General features: G+C 40.0%; 13 protein-coding genes and 1 non-coding gene across 14 annotated transcripts; 10 read left to right on the top strand and 4 right to left on the bottom strand.

The window, feature by feature from the left end:
• Positions 1 to 144: 144 nt before the first annotated feature.
• On the top strand, positions 145 to 3,432 carry RIA1 (GTPase RIA1; the record flags this gene model as incomplete). The annotated part of the gene is made up of 1 exon (XM_037289987.1): positions 145 to 3,432. One exon carries the CDS (start codon positions 145 to 147, stop codon positions 3,430 to 3,432), a length of 3,288 nt encoding a protein of 1,095 aa, XP_037145882.1.
• Positions 3,433 to 3,678: 246 nt separating this feature from the next.
• Positions 3,679 to 4,836, top strand: IBD2 (Ibd2p; the record flags this gene model as incomplete). Its single annotated transcript, XM_037289986.1, has 1 exon — positions 3,679 to 4,836. The coding sequence occupies one exon, from the start codon at positions 3,679 to 3,681 to the stop codon at positions 4,834 to 4,836; it is 1,158 nt and encodes a 385-aa protein (XP_037145881.1).
• Positions 4,837 to 5,644: 808 nt separating this feature from the next.
• On the top strand, positions 5,645 to 6,388 carry DSE2 (Dse2p; the record flags this gene model as incomplete). Its single annotated transcript, XM_037289985.1, has 1 exon — positions 5,645 to 6,388. One exon carries the CDS (start codon positions 5,645 to 5,647, stop codon positions 6,386 to 6,388), a length of 744 nt encoding a protein of 247 aa, XP_037145880.1.
• A 156-nt stretch (positions 6,389 to 6,544) lies between these two features.
• HG535_0G00390 (uncharacterized protein) lies at positions 6,545 to 7,660 on the bottom strand (the record flags this gene model as incomplete). Its single annotated transcript, XM_037289984.1, has 1 exon — positions 6,545 to 7,660. One exon carries the CDS (start codon positions 7,658 to 7,660, stop codon positions 6,545 to 6,547), a length of 1,116 nt encoding a protein of 371 aa, XP_037145879.1.
• A 633-nt stretch (positions 7,661 to 8,293) lies between these two features.
• Positions 8,294 to 9,478, top strand: BNI5 (Bni5p; the record flags this gene model as incomplete). The annotated part of the gene is made up of 1 exon (XM_037289983.1): positions 8,294 to 9,478. The coding sequence occupies one exon, from the start codon at positions 8,294 to 8,296 to the stop codon at positions 9,476 to 9,478; it is 1,185 nt and encodes a 394-aa protein (XP_037145878.1).
• Positions 9,479 to 9,931: 453 nt separating this feature from the next.
• On the top strand, positions 9,932 to 10,144 carry RPC10 (DNA-directed RNA polymerase core subunit RPC10; the record flags this gene model as incomplete). The annotated part of the gene is made up of 1 exon (XM_037289982.1): positions 9,932 to 10,144. The coding sequence occupies one exon, from the start codon at positions 9,932 to 9,934 to the stop codon at positions 10,142 to 10,144; it is 213 nt and encodes a 70-aa protein (XP_037145877.1).
• A 587-nt stretch (positions 10,145 to 10,731) lies between these two features.
• On the top strand, positions 10,732 to 12,786 carry SKO1 (Sko1p; the record flags this gene model as incomplete). The annotated part of the gene is made up of 1 exon (XM_037289981.1): positions 10,732 to 12,786. One exon carries the CDS (start codon positions 10,732 to 10,734, stop codon positions 12,784 to 12,786), a length of 2,055 nt encoding a protein of 684 aa, XP_037145876.1.
• A 263-nt stretch (positions 12,787 to 13,049) lies between these two features.
• Positions 13,050 to 13,835, top strand: FMP41 (Fmp41p; the record flags this gene model as incomplete). Its single annotated transcript, XM_037289980.1, has 1 exon — positions 13,050 to 13,835. One exon carries the CDS (start codon positions 13,050 to 13,052, stop codon positions 13,833 to 13,835), a length of 786 nt encoding a protein of 261 aa, XP_037145875.1.
• A 191-nt stretch (positions 13,836 to 14,026) lies between these two features.
• DCD1 (deoxycytidine monophosphate deaminase) lies at positions 14,027 to 14,962 on the bottom strand (the record flags this gene model as incomplete). Its single annotated transcript, XM_037289979.1, has 1 exon — positions 14,027 to 14,962. The coding sequence occupies one exon, from the start codon at positions 14,960 to 14,962 to the stop codon at positions 14,027 to 14,029; it is 936 nt and encodes a 311-aa protein (XP_037145874.1).
• A 310-nt stretch (positions 14,963 to 15,272) lies between these two features.
• PSD1 (phosphatidylserine decarboxylase 1) lies at positions 15,273 to 16,751 on the top strand (the record flags this gene model as incomplete). Its single annotated transcript, XM_037289978.1, has 1 exon — positions 15,273 to 16,751. The coding sequence occupies one exon, from the start codon at positions 15,273 to 15,275 to the stop codon at positions 16,749 to 16,751; it is 1,479 nt and encodes a 492-aa protein (XP_037145873.1).
• Positions 16,752 to 16,877: 126 nt separating this feature from the next.
• APC1 (anaphase promoting complex subunit 1) lies at positions 16,878 to 22,244 on the bottom strand (the record flags this gene model as incomplete). Its single annotated transcript, XM_037289977.1, has 1 exon — positions 16,878 to 22,244. The coding sequence occupies one exon, from the start codon at positions 22,242 to 22,244 to the stop codon at positions 16,878 to 16,880; it is 5,367 nt and encodes a 1,788-aa protein (XP_037145872.1).
• Positions 22,245 to 22,435: 191 nt separating this feature from the next.
• On the bottom strand, positions 22,436 to 22,544 carry HG535_0Gtrna6P. Its single transcript has 2 exons — positions 22,508 to 22,544; positions 22,436 to 22,472 (listed from the first exon to the last, which is right to left on the bottom strand). It is a non-coding gene; the product is annotated as a tRNA-Pro (tRNA).
• Positions 22,545 to 22,891: 347 nt separating this feature from the next.
• On the top strand, positions 22,892 to 24,259 carry MDG1 (Mdg1p; the record flags this gene model as incomplete). The annotated part of the gene is made up of 1 exon (XM_037289976.1): positions 22,892 to 24,259. One exon carries the CDS (start codon positions 22,892 to 22,894, stop codon positions 24,257 to 24,259), a length of 1,368 nt encoding a protein of 455 aa, XP_037145871.1.
• A 540-nt stretch (positions 24,260 to 24,799) lies between these two features.
• Positions 24,800 to 25,951, top strand: NOP13 (Nop13p; the record flags this gene model as incomplete). Its single annotated transcript, XM_037289975.1, has 1 exon — positions 24,800 to 25,951. The coding sequence occupies one exon, from the start codon at positions 24,800 to 24,802 to the stop codon at positions 25,949 to 25,951; it is 1,152 nt and encodes a 383-aa protein (XP_037145870.1).
• Positions 25,952 to 26,243: the final 292 nt, after the last annotated feature.

The following is a 26,243-nucleotide window of genomic DNA, read 5'->3' as shown; positions in this document are numbered from 1 at the left end:
GCGAGAGGATGGAATTTCTTTCACCTTTTTTTTTCTTTCTCTTCTTTACAGGCATGATTAAATAATTCAAAGCAACGTTAAAAGTATTTCATTCAAACGTAATTTGATTGTAAAGTGAGGATCTACACCAGGTAAGTAATCAGTATGTCAAGAGTAGACTCCAGTCAGTTTTCGCGTTTACAGAGTGATCCTTCTTGTATAAGAAACATATGCATTGTGGCTCACGTCGATCACGGTAAGACTTCTCTATCGGATTCGCTACTGGCTTCAAATGGGATTATATCCCAAAGGCTAGCGGGAAAGATTCGGTATTTAGATTCAAGGCCAGATGAACAACTACGTGGAATTACCATGGAATCATCAGCTATCTCATTGTATTTCAGAATCCTTAGAAAGCAGGAAGGTTCTGCAGATTCTTTAGTAAATGAACATTTGATAAATCTAATAGATTCGCCAGGCCATATAGATTTTTCAAGTGAAGTAAGCGCCGCTTCAAAATTATGTGATGGTGCAGTTGTTCTAGTTGATGTTGTTGAAGGCGTTTGTTCTCAAACTGTCACTGTTTTAAGACAATGCTGGATTGAGAAGCTTAAGCCAATTTTAGTACTGAACAAAATAGATAGATTATTCACCGAATTACAACTTACAGCGCAAGAAGCTCATATACATTTATCAAAGGTCATTGAGCAAGCAAATTCCGTTATTGGCTCTTTTTTCGCGGGTCAAAGACAGTTGGACGACTATTCATGGAGAGAACAATTAGAACAAAACGCTAGTGCAGAGTACGTTGAAAAGGATGATTCAGATATTTATTTTGATCCCTCTCAAAACAATGTTGTCTTCGCATCTGCTATCGATGGTTGGGGGTTTAACATAAGTCAATTGGCCAAATTTTATGAACAAAAGCTTGGGGCTAAGAGAGAAAACTTACAAAAAGTCCTTTGGGGAGATTTTTTCATGGACCCTAAAACCAAGAAGATTATCAATAAAAAAGGTTTGAAGAATCGATCGTTAAAACCTCTTTTTGTTTCATTGATTATGGAGAATATTTGGAAAATTTACGAAAGTGTAACGATATCAAAGAATAGTGAATCCGTAGAAAAGATTATCAAAGCATTAAACATAGATGTTCCAGCTCGTGATTTGAGAACTAAAGATGAGAAGCAACTCCTAAGGAGAATCATGGGCCAGTGGCTCCCTGTCAGCACGGCAGTATTATTAACTGTGATTGAAAAATTACCTTCCCCCAAACAGTCGCAGAAAGAAAGACTGGATACAATTATTGCTGGAGCTCCTGGTGCCGAAAGTATAGATACTGAGCTGATGGATTCTATGAGAAGTTGCGATAATGATGGTCCAGTTAGCGCCTATATCTCAAAAATGATTTCTATTCCAAGGGAAGAGCTACCTTTACCACTCTCTGAAAATCACTTGCATGCTGACCTTATAGAAAGAAGTCGAAAGGCGAGGAATTTGGCATCGAAGGCAGCCAAACATGCAGAGACGTTGGAAAGACTAAACAAAATCAGATCAACGAATAATCAAGATGTTAACAAAGAACAGGAGGAAACTGATCTTTATCAAAGAGCGAAAGAGACAGTCGCTACTCCAGAACTAGAGGTACTTGAAGTTAAGAACCACAATCAGCAAATGTTATCGCACACTTTAAATGAGGCATATCTTGATTCGGATTTTAATAATGCTGAAACAGATCATGATGAAGGTTTGGTGCCTCAATTTACTCCTTCGCTAGATCCAAATGACCCACTAGCATCCATGTTTGAGTATGAAGAGGAAGATCCTTTCGAACAAACGCCGATAGTAACAGAGGAAGAGCTCGCAGACGATTTATTTGACGAAAGTGACGAAGTATTAGTTGGGTTTGCAAGAGTTTATAGTGGTATGTTGAGAAAAGGGCAAGAAATCACAGTTTTAGGACCAAAATATGATCCAAAAATGCCGACAGATAACGTACAAACGGCTACCATAACTGACTTGTATATGTTTATGGGTAGGGAGCTGGTGCCACTCGAGGTCTGCCCACCTGGTAATATCGTGGGCATTCGTGGTTTAGCGGGCAAAATATTGAAAAATGGTACTCTTATTGAGAAAGGTGTTCATGGGGTCAACTTAGCTGGTATACCATTTCAGACGACTCCAATTGTTCGTGTAGCGGTCGAATCAACCAATCCAGTGGAAATGAGCCGGTTATCAAGAGGTTTAAAGCTCCTGAACCAAGCTGATCCCTGTGTCGAGACCTACGTGGAAGATAGCGGTGAACATATCTTATGTACCGCGGGGGAACTTCATCTCGAAAGGTGTTTAAAGGATTTAAGAGAGAGATTCGCCGGTATTGAGATAACGAGTTCAGAACCAGCAATCCCATATCGTGAGACGTTTTTGGACACTCCCGACATGAATCCACCAAAGCACTCTGAATTAGGTAGAGGTTCTTGCGAGTTAGTTCTCGGGCCCTATAAGATATCTATTCAAACGATACCTTTACCAGATTCCATTACCCAATTTTTGATAACCCACGAAAGTGAGATCAGATCGTTTTCAAGTGTAAAGAACGCAGTGGATACAAAAGATGTTCGCTTATCCTTCATGCGGAAATTTGAAAAAATTTGTTCGAATTCTGAACTCACTGGTCGAATGAATTTATGTGTGTCAGATATAGCATCTCTTGGACCAAAAAGGTCTGGCCCCAATATAATTTCATCTCAGAATAATTTGTTAGGGTCGCTATCGACTTGTAGCTCACCTACATGGGAGTATTCGGATTCTTTACTAAATGGTTTTCAACTTGCAGTTAGTGAAGGGCCCCTGTCGAAGGAGCCAGTACAAGGCATGTTTGTTTTAGTGCAAAGTATCAAAGAGATGACTGAACAAGAACTGGACGAAATTGAAAATCCGCAACACCAAAAGAATGTTTTAGATATATCAGGAAGACTGATAACTTCATTCAGAGACTGTGTCCATGAGAGTTTCTTAGATTGGTCGCCAAGAATGATGTGGGCAATGTATTCATGCGACATCCAAACTTCTGTAGAAGTTCTAGGGAAAGTTTACGCGGTGGTACAACAAAGACGTGGTAAGATTGTTTCAGAAGAGATGAAAGAAGGCACCCCCTTTTTCCAGATAGAAGCCCATGTTCCCGTGATTGAAGCTTTCGGCTTCAGTGAAGACATTCGAAAGAGGACTTCCGGCTCTGCCCAACCTCAATTAGTATTCGCAGGATTCGAATGTATCGACATGGATCCATTTTGGGTTCCGACGACGGAAGAAGAACTGGAGGAATTAGGTGACACAGCGGACAAAGAAAACATCGCACGCAAACACATGAACGCTGTTAGAAGGCGTAAAGGTCTATTCATTAATGAAAAGGTTATTCAAAATGCTGAGAAACAAAGAACGTTGAAGAAGAACTAGTGAGATGATCAATCTGATAATATAATATGTTGTTAGCTATCTACATATGTAATCGCTTTCCACGACTTCAATATAATTAAAGGTAAAATTAACCATAAATCACAAAAATTGTGAGGGCCCATCGAGGTCCAGGATTTAGTAAAGCCTGATTTAAACGTTAGACAGTAGCGATATATTTGATAATTACCACTGAACTTAGCTGGCAAGCATTTCTAGAGGTTATATTGTTTCGAATTTTATGTTACCATGCAATATCCAGCAAAAAAAGTAAATTTTCCAATAGACATGAATAATAAGAGACCCACACCACTTAATATGTTAATGCAGCAGAGTATGGAAGTGCTCACCAAGGTTGTGACCCGTAAACTGCAGGATTCGGGGAAAATTCCGTACACGAATGGACCTCTGCAAGTCTCTTTTGAGGGCAAAGGCATTTCGCCTGAGAGTTTTGGCGGCAATGAATGTGATATTCAAAATTTGGCTATAGACAACCTTTCTCTAGACGGTGATTCTGATAGGGAAGTGATAGATGTGGAAAATGAGAGTAATTATCATATATTTCCTTCAGATTCTAAGAAAAGTAAAGCAGGAACAACAGTAGAAGAGAATGATCTTGATTGTGAGATAGATGATTCAGAGCTACATTTGGATGAAGACGAGGGAGATATAATATTTGATTATGGAACGCAGGAAATAACGGGGTCACCTACGGAGATAGGAGAGCATATTACACAGATGCTGGAATCTGCACTACCCAACGGTTTTGAACATGACGGGCAGGGTCGATTACATGGAGTGGTGAATGGTGACGAATTGACAATAACTGAACAAGAGTTTGCGGAGGCTATGAATAGTTTACAGAAAATTCAAACAATGAAGCATCGTAATCGAATGAGTACGAGTCGAAGTAGTATCGAGCCCGTTTCCGAGAGTGAGTCGCTTGAAGGGAAAACGGAAGAGTCACGTAGTAACACACAGCCAGAAGGAGAAAACGTTGTAGAAAACGAAAAGATCTCAGCCACACACTCACATAGCAATAACCCGGGACATTCTCACAGACCGAACCACAGTCACAATCATAATCAAAATAATAATCATAATCACAATCATAATCATAATCATAACCATCATCACAATCGTGACGTTTCCGAGAGAACCATGGGATCTACAAAAAACAGAAGAAGGCATGATTACGACTATCCACCAACCTCCACGAGACGCGCTCCTGATTTCGGGTCATTACTGAGCGAAAAGACCTCTTTGTGCTTGTTTTGTGAGTACTACATGGTATTCGGTGAGCCACCTCGGAACATGATCAAATGGTACAATAGAACATATGAATACGATTCGCTGCCGAGAAAGCACGAACCGCAGCACAATCATCAGCACAAACGCAAGCGTTGATGCCCGTGAAAGCGGTCTTCTTAACGGTGAGGTCTCTACAATTTGATGAACTTCGTTTGTGAAATGCGTATGTGATAATGTGGTGTACGGTGTTAGTGTGTGGTTTTTTGTATTTTGAATTGAAAAATTTCAAAAAGTTCGCGTGTTGCTGGTTTGTTTGTGTTTACATTGCAACATGAAAAACAAAAACAAGATGAAGTCAAGCTGTAGAAAGGATTTTTTGTATGGTCGCTGTGCATTTATTCTTACGCTTCTTTCCAAGGTATCTTAGAACGGCATTCAATGTTCTTCATAGCCCTTGAAGGCTCCTGTTGCGAGTTGTGCGTTGTTTAGTAAACACCAGCAGTAGTTGAACAAAGCATCAAGAGTTGCTGCCAAGACCCTGCCACTGAAGGCCATACGCAGGACTCCTTGAGTATTCGATTGGCTTACTTTATCAGATACGAGGATATGTCTGGCCTCTGATGCCCTATTTGACAAGCCATCTTCTTTTCTCTGATGTGCTTATTCACAACAAAGTATGTTAATTGTTTTACGTGAAACATATATAAGCTACCAGATAATTCGTCATCTTTGCTGGGATGATTCACACCAGATCTTGGCAAGAAGACACAAAGCTTTCAAAAATTTCCTGCTTTTATCGAGTGCAACCAATTCAAGGACAGCATAACTGAATATAGGCTACATTATTTCCAACTAGATACATTCATTAAAAATCATTAAACGAAATCATTCCTTTCAACAGTTCTTTAACCAAAGTCATTCCTTAAAGCCTCAGATTTAATTAAGAATAATAATATAATATAGAATGAAATTCCAATTACCGTATATCGCCACATGTGCAGCTTTGATTTCATCAATCGCGAATGGTGAAGTCAGACTATTCACATCTAACGGCGTTGTCTACAGTTATGCTGTCATCACTAGTACAATTAGCCCTCCAAGTGTTTACGTCGAAACATTGTACTATACTACCACTCGAGTAAGAGAGGTCACTTTAGATAATTCGCAAGTAACATCAACGACAGAGGAAATTGTGAGAACATCTACCTATTCGACTTCCAATACTGATGCACCAACACAGGTCTTGTCCGCTACTTTCTCATCAACAAGTAGCAGAAGCGCCGCAACTAGTCAAATACCAAGTTCGAGATCAATATCCACACTGCAGCCGGCCTCAACAATCTCTCTTTCAAGCGTCACGTCAAGCGTTTTGCCTTCTTCGTCTGTTGTCTCCAGTTCTTCAATCGAGAACAGTCCTCAAAGCAGTTTATCGCTAATTTCAAGTTCGGGCTCTCACTCCATTAGTTCAACACCATCAGTTACAGATTCCGCATCAAGTTCTACTACAAGCACCAGCACAATTACAAGTATCCCATCATCTTCAGATCCATACACAACAGTGACTGGTAACGATGGAACATGTTCGGTATATTACGATGATGAGGACTATTATAGTACAGTATATCTAACTGATTCCAACCAATCTGTAGATGCTGCTACAACTCTAACACACACGATGACTGTCTACACAACTTCTACGCTTCTGTAGGCCAAGTAAGTAAGTTTTTCCGTCGGAGGAAAACTGAAATTTTAAGTAACTTTGATTTTTTGTTCCAATTCGTAATTTATTTTTTTATTGTTCTATGAATACGTGAAGTTTAATTAGTATTAAAGGACACTGTTATAAAAAGGTTTATAGCAAATACTAAAATTGCATTCCTATCGCAGGAGGAGCTCCGAATTTCCCAGTTCTTTTGTCTTTTCTTGACTCGTATTCATGCAAAACCATGCACATGCATGCCACAGCTTCAGTTTCCCAGGGAATATCGAGTATTCCCTCCGAAAAGGCAGCGTCATTGTTCTTTAGCTCTCCAATTTCAAGAGTGGCTAGCCTTAAAGTACGTCTTTTTGGTATTACTGTAGAGGATGAATCCGAGTACAGTGCCCATATTGGCATTTGCCCCAATCTTCTGCCATTGTATTTTGCCGAGTATTCATCATATTCTTTTCTTGTTTGTTGATCCACGAATGATGGCATTTTATCATCGAGTACAAACAGCTTTAAGTTACCACTTCCAAAGGGTGAAGCGAAGCCCGTAGTGCCGTACCACCGCAAATTGAGACCATTCAGTTTAGCGTCGGTATTTCTTCTTTGGACATAGTTAGCCATTCGTACAGCTTCAATTGAAGGGTCTGTCTCATGCTGCTTGTAAAATTCCATTCTTGTTTCGATTCTGCTATAGTCATCTAAGATATTTTGATATACAGCACAAAACAAGTACTTGTAAAGTACGAATGATCCATTTTGAGATATGAACGTTCCGTCAATGGGAGGCTTTTCTTTCTCAGTGTTTATTAATACATATTTGTATATTTTTATGTCCGGTGCATTGCGACTGAATAGTGTTTTCACAACTCCCAAGGGAAGGGCATGGTAAAGGGGTATACCTAACCCACTTGTCGTTTCCAATTCATTGAACTTCCGCTTGTTGTCGAGGTACTTCATAAAGGATGCTTCACTAGGAAAGCAGAAGAACCCCTTCGATAGTACTATTGATGTCAATGGCATGGTCCGTATGGCGTTAAATCGGGGACACCTATTTACAAATCCCTGTCTTCGCAGATCGCCAATTGTTTCACTCTCAGACGTTGTGGTGCTTATAGTTATGCGATCGAAGTCCGGGTTGTTATTATCAGCACCGTCGAAAACTGTCGATTGATCATTCAGATCCATCTCACTCTCCTGAGGCAACTGTCGATCTCTGACCCCCTGGTCAGATCTAGGGTTATGCGTATGATGGTGACCTAAGAAGTATCGCATTCTGCTCACTCCAGTAGTGTCTTGATGACACTTTCTTGAATGACTATGTGAAGCACTAAATCTGTAACTGTCTTTCTTTAAACATCCAGGATCTTTTTCGATGAGATGCAACGTTTGGGGAGGGATGCATAAGAATCCCTTACGGCAAAAAAAGAAACCCCACCAAGTAGAACAGCAAATATGCCAACTTGGTATGACAACGTCAACAGCTGAGGACTACGAAGCCCGAGAAACTACAATTAGGCCCTTCTGAGCTCTTCAGATATTCTGACGCAGCAAGATTGTGTTGCAATGACAAAGCTGTCAGCCCATGACCCAAGGACGCATAAAAACACCGGAAAAACTAGTGACTACTAGCGTTTAAATGCGCATACCCCCCAAAAAGGCTTCTAGTTGAAGCTACGTACGCTCTGCATCTTTCTACATACAGTTACTTCCATTCCATTTGCTTGCATTTGCATTTAACCAGGAAACGTTAATCAGTTCGAAAAAATATCGCTGATAAACACGAAGAAAAATCGTGTTTATTTCGTATTTGAAGGAGAACCAAACGAGAAAAAACGGCCTCGATCGCTGATTTAGAGATTCAGTTACCTTAAGTAGAGTGACAGCGTTCATAGATAGGTACCTGCAATGGCAATTGATCAAGAGGCTATTAAAAAGAGATTCTCTCAGATCGAAGATGACATAAACAGCATGAATAAAATGATCGACGACAATTTGCAAATATATGAAACTGGTAAACGCAATCACGAGTCCAAATCAGAACCAGAGCCTACAACGGAAGCTGCAAGTGCCGGGGAAGTTGCTGGGGTGACAATAGTTTCCGTCAGTCCCAAGGAGTTCTCCGAGGTGACAGCCAGTGTGGCGAACACTTTTATTGGAAACTCATTAAGAAAGGACAGCGAAGGTGAAATCAAGGAGGCCAACAGACCTTCAACTGGGACGTTGGCTAAAAATGATGTGTCCGATCCTGTAGCAACACGTGAGACAAGTGAGAAGCCAGTCACGACAGAGACGAGTACCGCGCAAGGTCCCGTGGAAATAGTTGGCAAGGACTCCTTGAACACAGCTCTTCAACAGGCTGCGCCAGAAACGGGAGATGCCATTCTCCAAACTGCAGCTCGAGACCCCACTCCAAAAGTGGATAAAGAGACGGTAAAGCCAAGTGTTCAACCGTCCGAATCAACGCAGCCTACACGTATAGCTGAAAGGCCGCCCGTCAAGAACATAACATCAAAAGCAGTGGAACATACCACCAATACTTCGGAAGATTTCAAGGACCGCAGCCGTGCCTCGGTCGAAAAAGCGTCCTCCCTGACTTCCTCGCAGGCAGAAACAACAACCACACAGATATTTTTGCCCAAGAATAGCCAGCCAGACAGCAGCATAGGTTCTCCTCCCTCGACGCCGACCACACCGAGTTTGCGACGGTCAACAAACCCCTTCAGAGTCATTTCCGTTGGCAACACCAGTCATGACGTTTCCAGTCGTAAATCTTCAAAATCCTCAATGGAGAACGAATCAAATTGTGTAGAGCCTACCAGCAACACGGCAAAGTTGGAAAGAAGACTCGACTACCTTACCAAGAAATGCTCAAAGTTGCAAAAGGAAATTGCCTACTTACACGACATGAGCAACCAAACTACATTGCCGATCGACGACAAGAGAAAGCTAATAGAAGCGATTGGCAAACTACAAGAGTATCAGGACCTCAAAACGAAGGAGAAATACGAAATTGGCGTACAGCTCAGTAGACAGCTCAGAAAAGATATTGATCGCGGTGAAAACGGTCAATTTTGGGTCGGCACTAAATAAAAATTCATATCCCATGTATCAATATAAGAATCATTGCAATTTAAAACTACGATGACATCAACTACGATAAAAAAGAGCAGTTCAATCTTCCTCCAGCTGTCTGGTGAACTTTGTTTGGTCTTCTAACCGTGTTCGGCCTTTTAATCCAACTCAATGGTACCATCCTACACCTCTTTTACCGCCGACAGAGCTATTATTGCTTATCTGTATGCCTTTTGTATAAAGTAGTTACCCTCAAAGAATAAAAAATTTCATTTTTGTTGTGACATGAAAGAAAAAATAAGCTCTCAATGTAAGATGAGCTGAGCATCAAACTGTATCGATCCGCAGCAACTGGTAACAGATACATTCAGGGAGTCCATCAGGTTGGTTATTGCAGTTACTCCGTTCACTTTTTCCTGTAACGCTGAATCAGTCAAATTACAAAGGTTGTCTAGTTCCCATTGAAAGAAGATGTCTCGCGAAGGATTTCAGATTCCTGTTAATTTAGATGCAGCTGCTGCCGGTACCTCGCAAGCTAAGACTGCTACTTTGAAATATATCTGTGCCGAGTGCTCTGCGACCTTGTCGCTGTCCAGAACAGACCCGGTGCGTTGTAAGGAGTGTGGTCACAGAATTCTGCTAAAAGCCAGAACAAAGAGAATGGTTCAATTTGAAGCAAGGTAGGAGCGGAATTCTGCCCGGGCTGGGGAGGTGTGCATATGCGCACGCAGTTACCCCATGCGATCTTAATGAAGGGTTCAGGCATTTTGCCGGGAGACGCAGACGGAAGCTGTGAGGGGCCTTATCTAAATAGCAAGTGACCTACGTATCTTAATATTTAGTGTAACATAAAAACCGAGTTGATACAAGTAGTATCATGGTCTTTCAGCTCAAACCGACCAAGATCAGTAGTATTACGTCTATTGATAAGAGAATCGTTTTTCAGCGAAAATCATGTCTCCTTGAGTGCTTCCGCTTCTATGAGTTTCAACCGTATAACAAGAGCATATCCAGCACTTAGCGTTGTTTCCGAGAGTTTTGGGAGTATTGAAGGCCTTTCAATCCTTTGTGCTTATCGGGATGTTCTCTTCTTACTATTTTTTGTAGTAGGGTCAAGTTAAAAAACCTCATGCAGAAAAAGAAGTTCGGTAATCTAGCTATATTGAAAAGCGGAATCACAATATCAAGTAGTCAAGAGTCAAGAAGAGAGGAGTGGGTGACGCTCGTTTGGAAGTGATTTGAGCTACAGTACAGAAACATTGTAGTTTGGGATGTCCAGCACAACGAAGGGAATGGACTCTAATTCATCGAAGAGTGTTTCTACATTTGATTTAGAACCAAACCCATTCGAGCAAAGCTTTGCATCAACTAAAGAACCAAGGCCCAGAGGCCCCAGTTTCGAGTTGGATAATGGTAGCAGAGGAGCGGCTATTCAAAAGCTGGAGGGCGTTGACGTGGTGCCGAACGAGAGCGTGTCAGCCACTGTAGTCAGTTCCAATGCCAATGCCAATGTTATTGGGAATACTACAGGGTCCCCTCTGAACAGTGAAGTCGTGGAAAATAGCACGATGAGACACTATGATGGTGCGGAAAAGGGTAAGTTGTCTTCGTTGATGTACGGAGCAGAGAGACCCAATATACATTCACCGCCGCAATTGACTCCGGGTGGTAGTAATAGACTACCACCCATTTTACTATCTCCATCGTATATGCAGCATAATGCAATTTCTGGATCTGGTCTCAATGGAGTGCCACATCACCAGCTCACAGGACATGTTCCGCTCGCAACGTCTCTTCCAACAAATATGAGTAGTGGAGCCACCACAGCGGAAAGCTTAAAAACCGGCTATTTCGTCAACCTTCCCAAGACAGGCCTTACTCCCAACGAGTCAAGTATGAGAACAGGTTTGACTCCCATTCTCGGTACAGGCCATAATCTGGTTCATCATCCACCTTTTAATACATTACCATCCTTCAGCAACGTCAAACCAGAACCTAATTTTCACGATGTAGAAAATAACCGTCAAAAACAGATGAACAACACAAATTCAAATTCTTTGGAGCTATCGAATAGTGATACAGTGCATACCGCGGAAGCAGCAACTCTTACCCCCGGACTCGGTTCAATGTTGGGATTGACGAACAATCCGACAAGCTCACAATTAAATAGCGCGATACATGTTAATGAAAATGGCATTATCAGGGACAGCGACAAGAGAAGTGTCAAGCAAGAGGGAAGAAGCAGTATTACAAAACTAACAGCAGCAAAAGTACCACTGGCAACGGCAGTACCAATAGACCCAGCTGGATCAATCATGAACAAAACAAAAACGAAATCTTTCAGTGCAGGATCACCTCCACAGAACAACGTACGAAAAAGAAAATCCTCAAGCTTTAGTAAAACTTCCAGAACACATAAAAAGAATCAAAATAGTGCTGCAGAGTCACCCCAGTACGATAATGTTAGCAAAGAGAATAGTGATGATGACGATCAGGAACGGAAACGAAAAGAATTTTTAGAGAGGAATCGTGTAGCTGCCTCAAAGTTTCGGAGAAGAAAAAAGGAATACATAAAAAAGGTAGAGGTAGACTTGAAATTTTATGAATCCGAATATGATGACATGTCTCAAGCGATTGATAAACTATGTGGCATTGCGCAGAAGTCTGGATACACAAATGAAAATAAATCTTTGATAGCAATGTTGGAAACAACCATAACTAAAAGTGACGTGCCATCATCTTTGTCAATCTTAGCTCACATTAAACAAGTACTCCAGGAGACGAGATATTTCCAACGTGGAGGAGTGAACCCCAGAGGGGAAAACTTACAGCATGACTCTGATGATGAGGATAGACATCCATCAGATCAAGGAACGTCGATCAGAGGTAGAAGCAGACAAGCAAGCACTTCATCGGGAACAGGACAACGTAAAAACTCCCTCGACGATTATAATGGAATGAATTCAAGACGAGCAATCATGGCAATTGCAAATCAGTCAAATAGCTCAGAGTCAAACACATCCTTCAGTACAGACACTACTACTATGTCGTCTAACAGTAAAAAAGATGCGGAAACAGGTGGATTTTTGCCAGTATCAATTTCTGGGTCAAAGGGAATGCCAAAAAATCCAATTGCAAGCGCAATAGGAACAATAAGCACTCTGCCTAATGTCATAAATGGTACGCAGGTAATATCCTTGCCGGCCAATGAATTAGCAGTCGGTACTAAAGCGATGTCTGGACAACGACAGAATTCATTTAGTGACTTAACGTCAGATTCCGTCAAATTAGCTACAAAACTGGAAAAATTTCCGAACTCGACCTAGAAGATCAGTAATTTCACAATTCACAGTTTGTATTCATCCTGTGTCGCGCTCTTTGATTTTATACTCATATTCCTCTTTCACATTTATGCTTTTGTCTTATACTTTTTACTATGCTATACAGTTTTACGCTTTTGTCACCCTGAATTATTCTTGTTTTTTAAGATTCCTCTGAACAAGAACAGACGACAGATAAGAGATGTAAGGGCCCCCGCTGTCTAGCTCCACGCAGGTTTTAAGATCAATCATTGAAAAGCTTTGACACAATGAGCTATCAGTATTTGAAAGCTGCCAGAAAAATTATCTGTATAGGTCGTAATTACGCCGCTCATATCAAGGAGCTAAACAATGCAACTCCTAAGCAGCCTTTTTTTTTCCTAAAACCCAGTTCAAGTATCATAACCCCAATTAATCAATTGAATGCTTGCAAAAGTCTCCCCAAGAATTCTAGTTATCATGGATTAAATGATAATGGGACAAATCCGTCCCCCATTTTTGCTCCTCACGGAGTCGTTATTCATCATGAGATTGAGTTGGCATTAGTTATCGATAAGTACATTTCTAATGTTGAAGCTAACGAATTTCATGCAAGTGATGTCTTTGACGCTATTAGCGGGATATCATTAGCTCTCGATTTGACGGCAAGAAACGTACAGGATGAAGCAAAGAAGAAAGGTTTACCATGGTCCATTGGTAAGGGGTTTGATACTTTTTTACCTATTTCAGAATTTATTCCTAAAGCCAAATTGATAAAGGATAGGGATAATTTGCAGGATGTATTCAGGCTAACTTGTGCAGTCAATAATTTCAAAAGGCAAGATGGGACAACAAATTTAATGCTAACTCCACTCCACAAGATAATTCAGCATATCTCAACGATGATATCATTGGAACCTGGCGATATCATCCTCACTGGAACACCTGCTGGTGTAGGTGAATTGCATCCTGGCGATGAAATTCGATGTAAGCTACTTTATCGTGATTCAGAATTGATTGATATGTCTTTTGGTTGCGAGAAGAGACCCGGACCCTACGTTTATAGGGAAACATAGATGCACGCGCTTAAAGCATAATTAATTATCTAGTGTGAAGAAGTCTAACAAAATATATATACTCCGTGCAAGTCATGCAGTTGCTGGCATTGGGGCAGCCAGCTTCAGGAATGACTAGCTCCCTATTCTATAAACATATTTTGCCACCTATAGAGGTCGCAATTGTCTTTTGTAATGCCTAAAATTAACGTTCATACATTTATTATCCTAGGCTCTTGAGCAAAGCTGAACTGTCTAATCCTTACTCCTCCAGCCTTTAACACCTTAAGACTTTCTTCATCCATTCGGTATGTCTGACTATACACGACTTCCCGAATGCCTGTTTGCACAATTTTAACTGAACATGTTAGACACGGGCAAGTATCGCAATATAAAATTGCATTGGGACCGATTCTATCTCTACCTGCTTCGAGCAGTGCATTTTCCTCCGCATGAAGACATAGACAGCTATGCAAAGAATGGGAATCTCCGCTGTTACAACGTGGGCATCCTCCATTAAAGCAATTAGTCAAATGACGAGGGGTTCCATTATATCCCGTTGCGATAACTCTACGGTCCCGTACAATTACACAACCTACTCTTCTTTTCATACAGTTGGAACGGGATGCCGCCAACGTTGCCAATTTCATGAAGTACGTATCCCAATCTGGTCTCAATGGTGGTTTCAATTCTTTGGAATTCGTATTTTGTAGCATTTGTAGCTGCTCCCCCATTGATTTAGAAAGTCGAAAACGTAACGTAGTGATATCTTTATCGACAATCTTGAACTTAAAATGAGCCTGCTCGCGCAACTTAATAGAGTCAGGGTCATAATCAAAACGATCAATAATATCTATGAAATTTTCAATATTAAACTCTTGTAGCTCTTTTTGTATTAGACTCACCCGTAAATGCAACGAGGCATCAATCGAAAGGTGGACAAAGAATGGGCGCTTTTCTAAAACATTCAGGAGCTTTAGCTTTTCGCAACGAATCACCATATTTGTTTGGTAAAATTTTGTAGCGTAATCGAGTATCTTCTCTTCATTCTCGTTGTGATCAAGCATTTTAAAACCATGGTCTTCAACCAATACCTGAATTGTTACGTCTACCCCGCTAAATTTCGTCCCGCTAACAGCAACTAACATTTTAAACAGGATACAGGATTTTTTAACAAGTTGTAAGGATTATGGCGTAGCAATTGCTTACACTGATCAATTGCAGTTTTTCGCACCCTCTCAATTTGACCTTTCACTTCAGCTGATATTACTCAAATCACCTTTGGCGTCGCGTCCGATGAGGTCCTAAATTTTGTGTCTCAGAGTGTACATGAAAAAAATGCCATTTATTTCACATGGCTGGAAGAAAAACGAAGGGCCCCGTCTTGATATAAATAAGTACTGGTACTAGCTTTCGCACTTTTAGACCATTGAACATAAGTGCCATAATCAGAGCAGGATGTTTCATGTGGAAAAGGCACTAATCCAAGGAAGAGCCATGGTAAAAATGCCAATGGGCAGTCTAGGAACCAAGATCCAGCTGGGAAACAGGACTTCGTCGCTGCTATGGAAGCGGAAATTCTCGGCTAAAGGTCTTATGAACCAGAGGCAGAGGACGGAAGAGATGGTATCGCGGGCGCATGCAGGAGGACCTAATTCTGTCATGAAATGGGCTGTTTTAACAGGTGTAACCATCGTACTGGGCACAATAATTCTGAGATCACAGTCTCCGAATGGGTCATCGAGGGCCGATGAAGAGGAAGGTGACTCTGCAAAGTTGAAACGCAAACCAAGGGTTCAAATTTTTAATAATGATTGGATCTTTTTCTGCTATTCAACATTGCCATTGAATGCCATATCTAGGTTATGGGGACAGGTCAATTCGTTGGATCTTCCGGTATGGATGAGGCCATGGGGTTTTAAGTGCTATTCCTACTTGTTTGGTGTTAATCTGGACGAAATGGAAGACCCAGATTTGAGGCACTATTCGAACTTGTCAGAGTTTTTCTATCGTAACATTCAACCGAATGCCAGACCAATATATCCTGGTCATAATGCAATAATTTGTCCTAGTGATGGTAAGGTTTTACAAATTGGCATAATTGATTCAGATAGTGGTGAAATTGAGCAAGTGAAGGGGCTTACTTACTCTATCAGAGATTTTTTGGGCACTCATTCCCAGCCATCAGTGTCAAGAAGTCAGTCTACTGTTGATTTAGTACCTGATGAGGAGAAACATAAAGAGTTTGCCAGAGTTAACAATTTTAGGCTTTCTGATCCTAGCGGTAATGAATCAGAACATTACATAGAGGTTAAGAATGAGGGTGATAAAACAGTCGAAGAATCAAAGCCAACTATGTCAAAAACTGTTGGTCTACTAAATGAACTATCCCTCAATCCTGATCTATACGGTAAGCCTTATAATGAACCAAAAGACACACAACTGTTTTTCGCTGTTATATATTTAGCGCCTGGAGATTATCATCATTTTCACTCACCGGTCAATTGGGTTTGTAAGATACGTCGTCATTTTCCAGGAGACTTATTCTCTGTGGCTCCATACTTTCAAAGGAATTTCCCAAACCTATTTGTTCTCAATGAGCGTGTTGCACTTTTAGGTAATTGGAAACACGGTTTTTTTAGCATGACGCCCGTTGGTGCAACAAACGTTGGATCCATCAAGTTGAATTTCGATAAAGAGCTGAAAACAAATGTCAAAAGAAAAAGACACAGTGAACCTCATGCCTGTTATGAAGCCACCTATGGAAATGCAAGCAGGATTTTAGGTGGCATGCCGCTCACCAAAGGTGAAGAACTGGGTGGTTTCATGCTTGGTAGTACTGTGGTCTTGTGCTTCGAAGCACCAAAAAGTTTCAAGTTTAAAGTTAAAGACGGCGATAAAGTGAAAATGGGTCAAGAGTTGGGCACCGTCCATTGATAGAGAGCATATGCATATTACAATATTTCGCATCTTATATCTTATATATATGGAGTCAATAGCATATCACGATACATACCTATATGTGGCCCGATTATTTACGATTTTAATGCTTTCCAATTTGTTTCATGCACAATGTTTTTTCCTCCATATCTCCAAATGGAATTCTGATATGTCACCACTATTAGCATCTGAACATAACATATCCAGATCATATGTACGCGTATCATTAGTGAATACGTCCCTTTCATTGGTAAGTGTCTCCAGTTCTATCATGGTTGTGTCATTGAGATTCAAATCCTCCATTAATTTGTCTCCAATATTCGAGTAGCATTCCTTGTTGCCCACAGTCTGCGAATTGTTTTCCATCTTTTTTCTTAATGCCTCCTGGATATTTGTAACACTCTGGGTTGACTCAATGTTGGAACCATAATCTGCGAGATTACTTTGTTCTCGACGTTGAATATACACGATACTACCAGTCTTGAAAAAGTCGGTTGCCTTAAGCTTCTCTCCAAAGGATATTTCAAGTGGATAGTAATTAGGATCAGAGACTTTCAAAGATTGTATCTTTCTTATATCAGGAAGTAAGCAAGGTGCTTTGAGGTTCTTTTCCTCCAAAATATCCTCGTTGAAGCAGGCTTTCAGCTGAAAAAATACATCGTTTATGGGCATTTCGGTTTTCGCATCTCTGAACATGAGACACCGGGGTTCCACAGCCATACTCCAAAAGTATTTTGTCTCCTGTAATGGAGGTGTTGACATGTACGTGGGTAATGTCGAAATAATTAAGTATGAGATGCTTTCATGGTCTGAAGTCCTTAGAGCGTATTGCCCTGACCCAAAAAAAAGAAAGCCTAATGACATGGTAGAAGCAAGAAACTTGGCATAATGGTTCTCATCATCTTTCTTATCATTGCCTTGTGAACCTAAACCTGTAGTATCTTCATCTCGCTCGCTACCTTCATCTGAAAGAGATTCGGAGTTTTCTCCTGGGGCAAAGGCAGACTCTTCTTCAATGTATTCTTCATTTTCTTCGTCTTCTTCTCCAGTATCGTTTCCTTGGTGTTGTCGTTCTAATTCTACATCATCTTCTTCTACCTCGATATCCATATCATCAACTGCAAATTCTCTACCACTTGATGCACTCCTCCTAGATGATTTTCTGACTTTCTTTTTGTTTTTCTGTGTTCCTCTATAGGATTTAAACAAGTCAGAGTGTTTGCCGGACACTACCTCATGTAAGTACCTTATACGTCGAAATACCTGTAAATCACCAGATCCACACATAATTAAGCTTACAGAAACTAGTAATACGTTCACTAGCACGTTAATCCCAATAATTGTTAATCTAAAGTCGAGCCTGTTATCACCGGGATATTGGTAAAAAGGTAAAAACCTATCGATCAAGTGTATAAGTACATTCCTCATATCCAAATTGCCAGTGGAAGCATACTTGATACCCATTGATAAAGCCCGTGCTGATATTATGTAGTAAGTTGGTAAATTATCAGTATTCACATTAGGTTCGATGTGATCTTCTAGCCCTTCCAACAGATAATCTAGATCCTTTCCGATAGTTTGCCACATGATCATATGGAAAGCCATTTCTCGATACATAAAAATATGTGGAAGGAAATTCATATGCATCGATTTTAGATTTGGCCTAATTGTATTTGCAATTGAATGGTTTTTAGTCTTCAAAAAAATCAGAATTAGTGCGATAGCAGCGCTTATTTGTGAGTTTTCCGGAATCCAGTCTTGCTCTGAATCATGACATTCGGTAAGTATCTGAAGCAATCCGTTAATAAGTTTTTCATCCGGACCAGTTTTACTGGTAGATATTTGTTCCAAAGATTCATCTTGATCTGTCATATTAGGCCCCCTCTTAATTGAGTTAAAGTTCTCGCCTGATCCTAAGTTGATTAACCCCAGAGAAATACCTGCAGCTATCCTGTAGCTTTCATCGCACACCTGTTCATCATTAACGATGATGAGTGAAGTAAGCTGCGAATATAAGAGCTCACTCATTCTTCTATGATGCGACATTAAATAAAGTAGGCCGATTCCAATAATTCCTGCTGTCTGTACTTTCAAATTAATATTAAGATCACTAGATCCAGGTGGCAGTAACGCGACTATATGCACGCTCAATACCTTTGTAAGTTTTAAATCCATTGTTCCTTTCATACTTGCACTCATTCCTAATAATAAACCGATACTCACATGCGTCTTTTTGGGACTTAGGTAGTTGTAAACATGCCACTCTTCTAATCCTCTCAAATGCCCATTGAGACCAAGTCCGAGTAAGAAGCCCCCCTGCTGTGCATCCAAAACCTTAGGATTATTAAAGGCTATCCAGCTGCCATTAATGCCCTTTGCTTTCCGAGATATTCTCAATCCAGAACTCACACCACCATGAAACTCTCCCCAATCTAAAATTTCTTTATCTAATTCAGTATATTCCATAGATATTTTAGTGCCATCTGGAAAAAGGTAAGTAAAATTGAGTTGCGGTTTCATCCATTTTTGAGTTGCCAATGGTTTCTCTGTTGAATAGGTTACAGCACCTAAACCCAAACCAGAGAGACAGGTCCTTATTGAAAGGATTCTTGCGATATTCTTTTTCTGTTTCAGTATTTTTCTATAATCAGAGGCAACTGAAAAGAACTGGACATTATGAGGCTTGTAATATATGAGGAGCGTAAGAGCATCGTTAAACCTTCGGTCTTCGCTGAAAATGAGAGCTGCGTTAGACTTTAAAGTATGCCCTTCGTCGAAATCATCCGTATATTGAAAATTGTCAGTCACTAATCCTTTTTCGGTATTAAAATGACGACTGCTCTTTACCACATCAGACAATATGGTAAAAATATCTCTAGGTTTGGACATGGAATAATTTTTGAACCCGCCAGGTACAATTTTTGATATTTGGGCATTATTTTCAAATGCTATTTCAATTTCGTTTGCGATATGTTTGATAGCTCCAACATATCTTTTGAGATCATGCCTTTTGATCACAGATAAATTAACACTGGAACCAGCCTGTGATAATCTGTCTTCAACTCTTTGCAGCATTTTTTTCAAAGGAGTTATAATACCAATAGGGTAAAGTTCAATATCTTCTTTTTCAATCTTCAGATTTGTCAAAACTTCCAATAAAAACTGATCGGAGTAATTAGGAGCTCGTATCATCTCATATAATCTTAGTATCTTGTAGCTTTGTGGTGTTACAATTTGATCTATCTCTGAATCCATTTCAACTAGTCTGGAAAAGCTGATGAATGGCGTCACTGAAAGATAACTGTTTTCAGTGATACTGTATAACGATCGCATAATTGATGGCGGTTCATCTAAGGGATGAGCAAAAACTCCTATTAGTGGTTCGATATCATCGGCAGAGTAATTTTGTGATCCATAATATTCTCTCCAAGATAAAGGCCAATTCATTTTACTTGTAAAGAATGATAAAAAATCTCCCAACCGAGTGATATCATCTTTGCATAAAATATTAAGGCAAAGTTCTTCTCTAATAAGGTGCAACCCCATAATAATCTTTGGTAGATATGTTTTCAAGTCCAGCTTATCAAGGTATTTAAATGCTTGTGTACCATTTGTTTTTTCAAGCTCACAGTTTTCCTTCTCTGATTTTAAAATGAGTAGTTCAAAGACAGTGGAAAAAGCAGAAAATTCAGACCCAGAGATATCGATTTTTCTTTCTGGCTGTGACTTGCTCATTAAGGATTGCCATGAAAATATTACAGAAAATAAGACTATAGGTGAGCAAATCCATTTCATTGCACCGAAACAATGTTTGACCAAACTCCTTTTGGGTAATGGAAAAAGAGTCGGTAAGCATTGTAAATCTTTTTTTGGGTATTCGGGGACTATCCCCGTCGGTTGAAATTTGTTCTTTACCATTCGCTTTTCAGATATGAAACATATCCTCTCATTCAAAGCTTCTTTTGGAGAAGAAAGATCTATGAAAGGATTGTAAAGACACAACTCGTTGTGTGATTCAAAAACGATAGCCAAAGTGCCACATAAAAAACTTGATATGTAGGGAAAAATATCAGTAATGACTCCATCAACATTAAAACTCAATAATCTGATCAAATTTGGTGGTGAATTACCATAAACTTTAAAGGATATCGAATTAATTATCTCAGGAAGTAAATCTATCAGCCAAATCTTGGAAAAACGAGTTTTGGGATCAAAAATTGCAATTCCTTCTTTATCCTCAAATCTTATAGGGATGCATTTCAACTTGATGGATGGATCATTTGAGATACGATGTGGCAACGTCATTGATGAAATTTTTGTCAAAGTAACGTCAGCTTTAGACGTTATAGCCTGACTTAGAGATTCAATTTGATTTTGATGCTGATCAAATTGTTGTCCCTGATGTTGAATGTGCATTTGAGTTTGAGCTGGCATATGGGAGGGCTGTAAGTTTTGCTGATTTTGATTCAGAGAAAAGTCAATATTAGGAGATGCTGCAGCCATAGAAGTTGCACCACTCATACGATCCAAAGTCGCCGAAGCAGTTCTACGAGTATTATGAGGATATGAATGGGACGGCGGTAGCGGTTGAGAATCTTGATTTTTTTTTCCTGATGGCAATAACACGGAGGAATCATTGATATCCTGAGTCATATTAACGGATGCAGCTCTCCTGTTAAGTATTGATACCTTTCGCAAATTTTTAGTGCTGTTGCTTACAGAGCTAACATTATCTAAACGCGACTCTTTTCTGCTGTCTGGAGAATTTAAAACGGTACTGGCCGAGTCATTATTTTTGGAATTTAAACGCAATTGAGTGTAATAAAAGTGTAGCTTAAGTTCCACATGATCAAATAGTACTGCAATATGATAGTTTTCCCCACTGGGAAAAGCCAACATGCTTAGGTTCTGCAGTTTTTTGAAACTCTTGCCGTCTTTTTCTTTATTTGAGAACTCTATATGTCCGAATGGCGCCATCGGATCCGACAAGGTGATGAACCTATGCTGAATATCGAGATCCGATAAATCATAAAACTCAACGTTTCCCGGTAGCTTTCTTTCAAGCACTATACCCTGGAGACACCAAAATGCATTGGACACCGGGAACGGGAAGCAAACAGTGGTTGAATCACCCTTTGCTATATAGTACACATGTGCCATGTCTTGCAATACAATCACTAAACAGTCATTGCAGGTCGCGAAATCCACAAAGTTGGCCTTGATCACGTCGTTATCATAGTGAAATCTCCTAATACATTGATCATCCACGCACCACTCAACAGTTCTTCTATCTGGAGTGACCCATATATCTCCACGATCATTGGAGCTATTATAGAAGTTCACGGTTGCATCGCTGTCAACCAGTCGGGTTGATGTTGCGCCTTTTCCCAAATTTGAGCTTAGGCTGGATATGAAATCTGCCGGAGATAAAGAGTTCAATGTCTTGCTATTTTCTGAATCTGTAAACGGTGACAGTAACACATGGTTCATAGCACTTGCATATACAACAGTCTCAGCCTAATTACAAATGCGATTTCTCTTGTGAGTATAATGGCGGTTAATTCTAACAATGTTTTCTCTATGATCTGAGAAATCGAAATAAGGAAAGGCAACATTGCCACAAAACCAGTGGGAGCTGCAGTGCGGGTAATCTTGCGCTTTTGTATGAGGAAAAATAAATCGGGGCGAGCTGGGAATTGAACCCAGGGCCTCTCGCATGCTTGATATGTTAATCTTCAGTGTTCTGAAGATTCGCCCAAAGCGAGAATCATACCACTAGACCACACGCCCTTATGATTTGTTGAAAGAGAAGATACCAGCTTTAGCTAATATCATATTTACAGAATCACATGCCTTTTTGTCCGGTATTTCCCTATCTGTCCGGTGGCTTAGACCTTAAGTATGTTTGGGGCTATAAAGGGTTGCTGGCCATTACGCATATGGCAGGGAGCGAGAGCAAATTCGATGAGGGTAGTCAGGAAGCAATTGTAAGAGCTATCGTGATTTTTAAATAGTTGCAGCACATATTTAGCAGATTAACATATTTATACACTAGGAGTAAATCTCTAGCACGCATATCTAGTATATATATACTTGAAGTTAAAGTCGTCGAGAGCTACTTTACAAAGCAAGAGATCATGACAAGTATCGAGTATACATTCGAATGGCCAGCTGGCCCTAAAGAGGTTATTGTTACTGGCGAATTCGATGAGTGGAAAGGAACCTTACCTCTGGTCAAGAGCTCTACAGGAGCATTTGAATTAACGTTTCCAGTGAAAATTCCTGAGGGTAGAGACAAAATATTCTTCAAATTCATCGTTGATGGCAATTGGGTCACTAGCGATGCTTACAACAAGGGGTACGATCAGCTTTCCGGTATTGAAAATAACTATATCTCCGAGACGGAGGCTGAAGCGTTGAGTGAGAACCCTGCTGAGGCCAAGATTCCAGAGGCTGGTGGTTTGGCATTTGCAACAGCTGCTACTAGAGGACCTAGCAAGACTGAGGACCCGTTGGAGACAAATGTCCCAGTTGAGACAAAGGCTCCAGATGAGACAAAGGTCCCAGAAGCTGCTGGTTTGCCATTTGTTGCTGCCGCAGCGAATGGTGCTGTGAAAACTGAGGAACCAGAGCATGCATTGGATTCTCAAGCTATAAAGGAGGTCACAAAGACGGTGGATCCAGTTGACCCACCTGTACCAACGCCAACCGAGAAACACAATGGCCCAACTCCTGGACCTGTTCCACATATTCCTGTCAACACTTCGCAGGCAGGCATGGCGGCGGCAGCCTCTAAGGAAGTATCCGAGCCCGAACAAATTAGATTTAAGATTGTAAGAAGAATCAGAAAAAATAGGAAAACAGGTGAGGTTACCATTCTTTCGGAGGAAAAAATTCCCTTGGGCCCTGATGAAGTCACGCCGGAGGGCTCAATTGTTCACGTGGAGGAGACTGGCCACATAGATTCGGAACCTACGCCTGCCTCTCAACCCTCAATACCAGCGGAGACAGGAACTGGAGTTAATCAATCAGGCCCTGAGGAGAACGTTCATATTCTTCCTATAAGAGACCCAGCTCCAAATGATGAAACCGCCCACAATCCATTGGCAGGCGGACCTGGTCCGGTAATTCCAAACAATGCAGCTGAGATCAAGGCATTTACCCAAGTTAGAGATGTTGACGCTAAGGCACTCAACGAAAGGTTAAACTCGGAAGTTGAAGGGACATCCGCTACTACCTTAGATCCCAAGACCAATGTTTCAATTTCAAATGGGGGACCTGTTGAGCCAGCACCAGTAACTTCAAAGATTGAGGCCGAAGAAGTTAAAAAAGTGGAAAACGAACCTGTTCCTGCTGATGTTCCTTCGAAGGTGCCAGTCACTACCACGACCGCCACCAAAACCTCAAAGAAGCCTTCCCCAAAAACTGCAAGCCCACCTAAATCCGAAGAAAAAAAGAAGAAGAAGGGCGGATTTTTCTCTAAATTAAAGAAAGTTTTCGACTAGGCTTTCGTTTTTGTTCTATTTTAATCCTAATTCTAATTTGTCCTTTTTCTCTTTTTGTAATTCACCAGTTTACCTGACTTATATGTCGCTTTATTATGCTTTTGGTGGATGTATCATTAAACTAGAATGAATATCTGTGATTAAATAACATTCAACAAAAAATTGAACCATTCTATTGCAGCTGGTTAAAATATCATTGTTTATTCTCCGGTTTTATCTCTATCTTCTGCTCTTGATGATTATATGGAATTTAGTTTCATGCAATTCTTCATATTTCTACTCTTGACCAATATAATCAATATCTACTTCAGGAAATGCTGTATTAATAAATTTAATATACTTATATTTAAGTTACCTTTCTTTTACATCTTTTTTTCTCTATCTAAATTTGAGTCGCGCGACTTCCATAAGAAACTGCAATCTGGCTAAAAATTTTCGGATACCGATGAGATGAGATGACCTTCTTCAACATATTTTGAATTATAGTATTTTAAAGTATTTGCCAAAGATCAGTATAGTAGCAAGGATATTCTATCCATAATGAGTGATATTGAGAATAAAAAGAAGGAAGTAAATGAAGAAGTTCAGAAAGCTCTTATTGATCCTACTAAGAAGAGAAAAGTCGCAGATGAAATTGAGATTGATTTAGAGAGTTCAAGACCTCTATCAAAGAAACAAAAACGTTTACTTAGAAGAGGTAAAACTACTCTTGAAGAATTAAATGCCAAGTTCAAAATTGATCCAAACTCTATCGAAGAGTTTGAAAAAGAGAATAAGCAAAAGAGTGAAGGTGCCTCAGATACAACAGCATCTGCAGAAGAAAGTCAATCCTCTTCCAAGAAAGATAAAAAGTTCGGTGTGTGGATGGGAAATTTATCTTTCGACACCACTAAAGAGGACATTACAAGATTTTTAATTGCCAAAACAAAAGATTTGGAAGAATCTATGATTATTGTCGAAGGATCTATCGCAAGATTCAATATGCCTTTGGCACAGAATGAGGGTAAAAAAATTCGGAATAAAGGTTTCTGCTATATCGACTTTCATACAAAGCCACAAATGGACGCTGCCATCTCTTTGAGTGAATCTCAACTTAATGGTAGAAACTTACTGATAAAGAATTCCAAAAGTTACGAAGGTAGACCTGATAAAGATGATTTAGTTTCTATGTCAAAAAATCCACCATCAAGAATTCTGTTCGTTGGTAATCTATCCTTCGATACTACAGATGAGCTACTGAAGAATCATTTTCAACACTGTGGCGAAATCGTTAAAATTCGTATGGCCACTTTTCAAGATACCGGAAAATGCAAAGGTTTTGCGTTCATAGACTTCAAAGATGAGGAAGGTGCTACCAAAGCTCTTAGGGATAAAAGCTGTAGGAAAATAGCTCAAAGACCAATTAGAATGGAGTACGGTGAAGACAGAAGTAAAAGACAAGTAAGAAGAAAACCCGAGGAAAATGTTAAAAGGTCTTTTGATCTTCCAGAAACAAGTGATTCTAGACGTCAAATTAGTAGTAGCCATAATTTTGAAAAGAAACAAACAGCAAAACCCTTCAAGAAACAGTTCAACAGGAATAGTTCATATGACTCAAATAATAGAATGAAGAGTAGTATTGCACTAGCCTCTGCTCAACGTGGTTCTGCAGCAATTGTTCCCTCTGAGGGTAAAAAAGTTAAGTTTGATTAAGTGTAGATTACATTGTAATTAGGACATTAGTGTGTAAATTAGATTCCGGTTTTAATAACGTAGTGCTCCACTGGTCATTTACAATTTTTCTCCAATCTCTGGTTTCAAAGATCCATCACCACTGTTTATCTTGTTTACTGTATTTAGAATTATCTTTTTCCTTTAATTAGTGAGCTAACTGATACACATCGCTTAATTGAATTTTTTTCGTTCCTGTTATATCCTTCTATTTACTATTTGTTTTCTTTCACGGCATCTTCAACCATGCACCTGACTTAAAAAACTATAATTT

Source organism: Zygotorulaspora mrakii, chromosome 7 (assembly GCF_013402915.1).
Source record: "Zygotorulaspora mrakii chromosome 7, complete sequence".
In the NCBI taxonomy this organism is placed as follows: Eukaryota; Fungi; Ascomycota; class Saccharomycetes; order Saccharomycetales; family Saccharomycetaceae; genus Zygotorulaspora; species Zygotorulaspora mrakii.
This window is presented reverse-complemented; position numbering and strand designations above follow the sequence as displayed.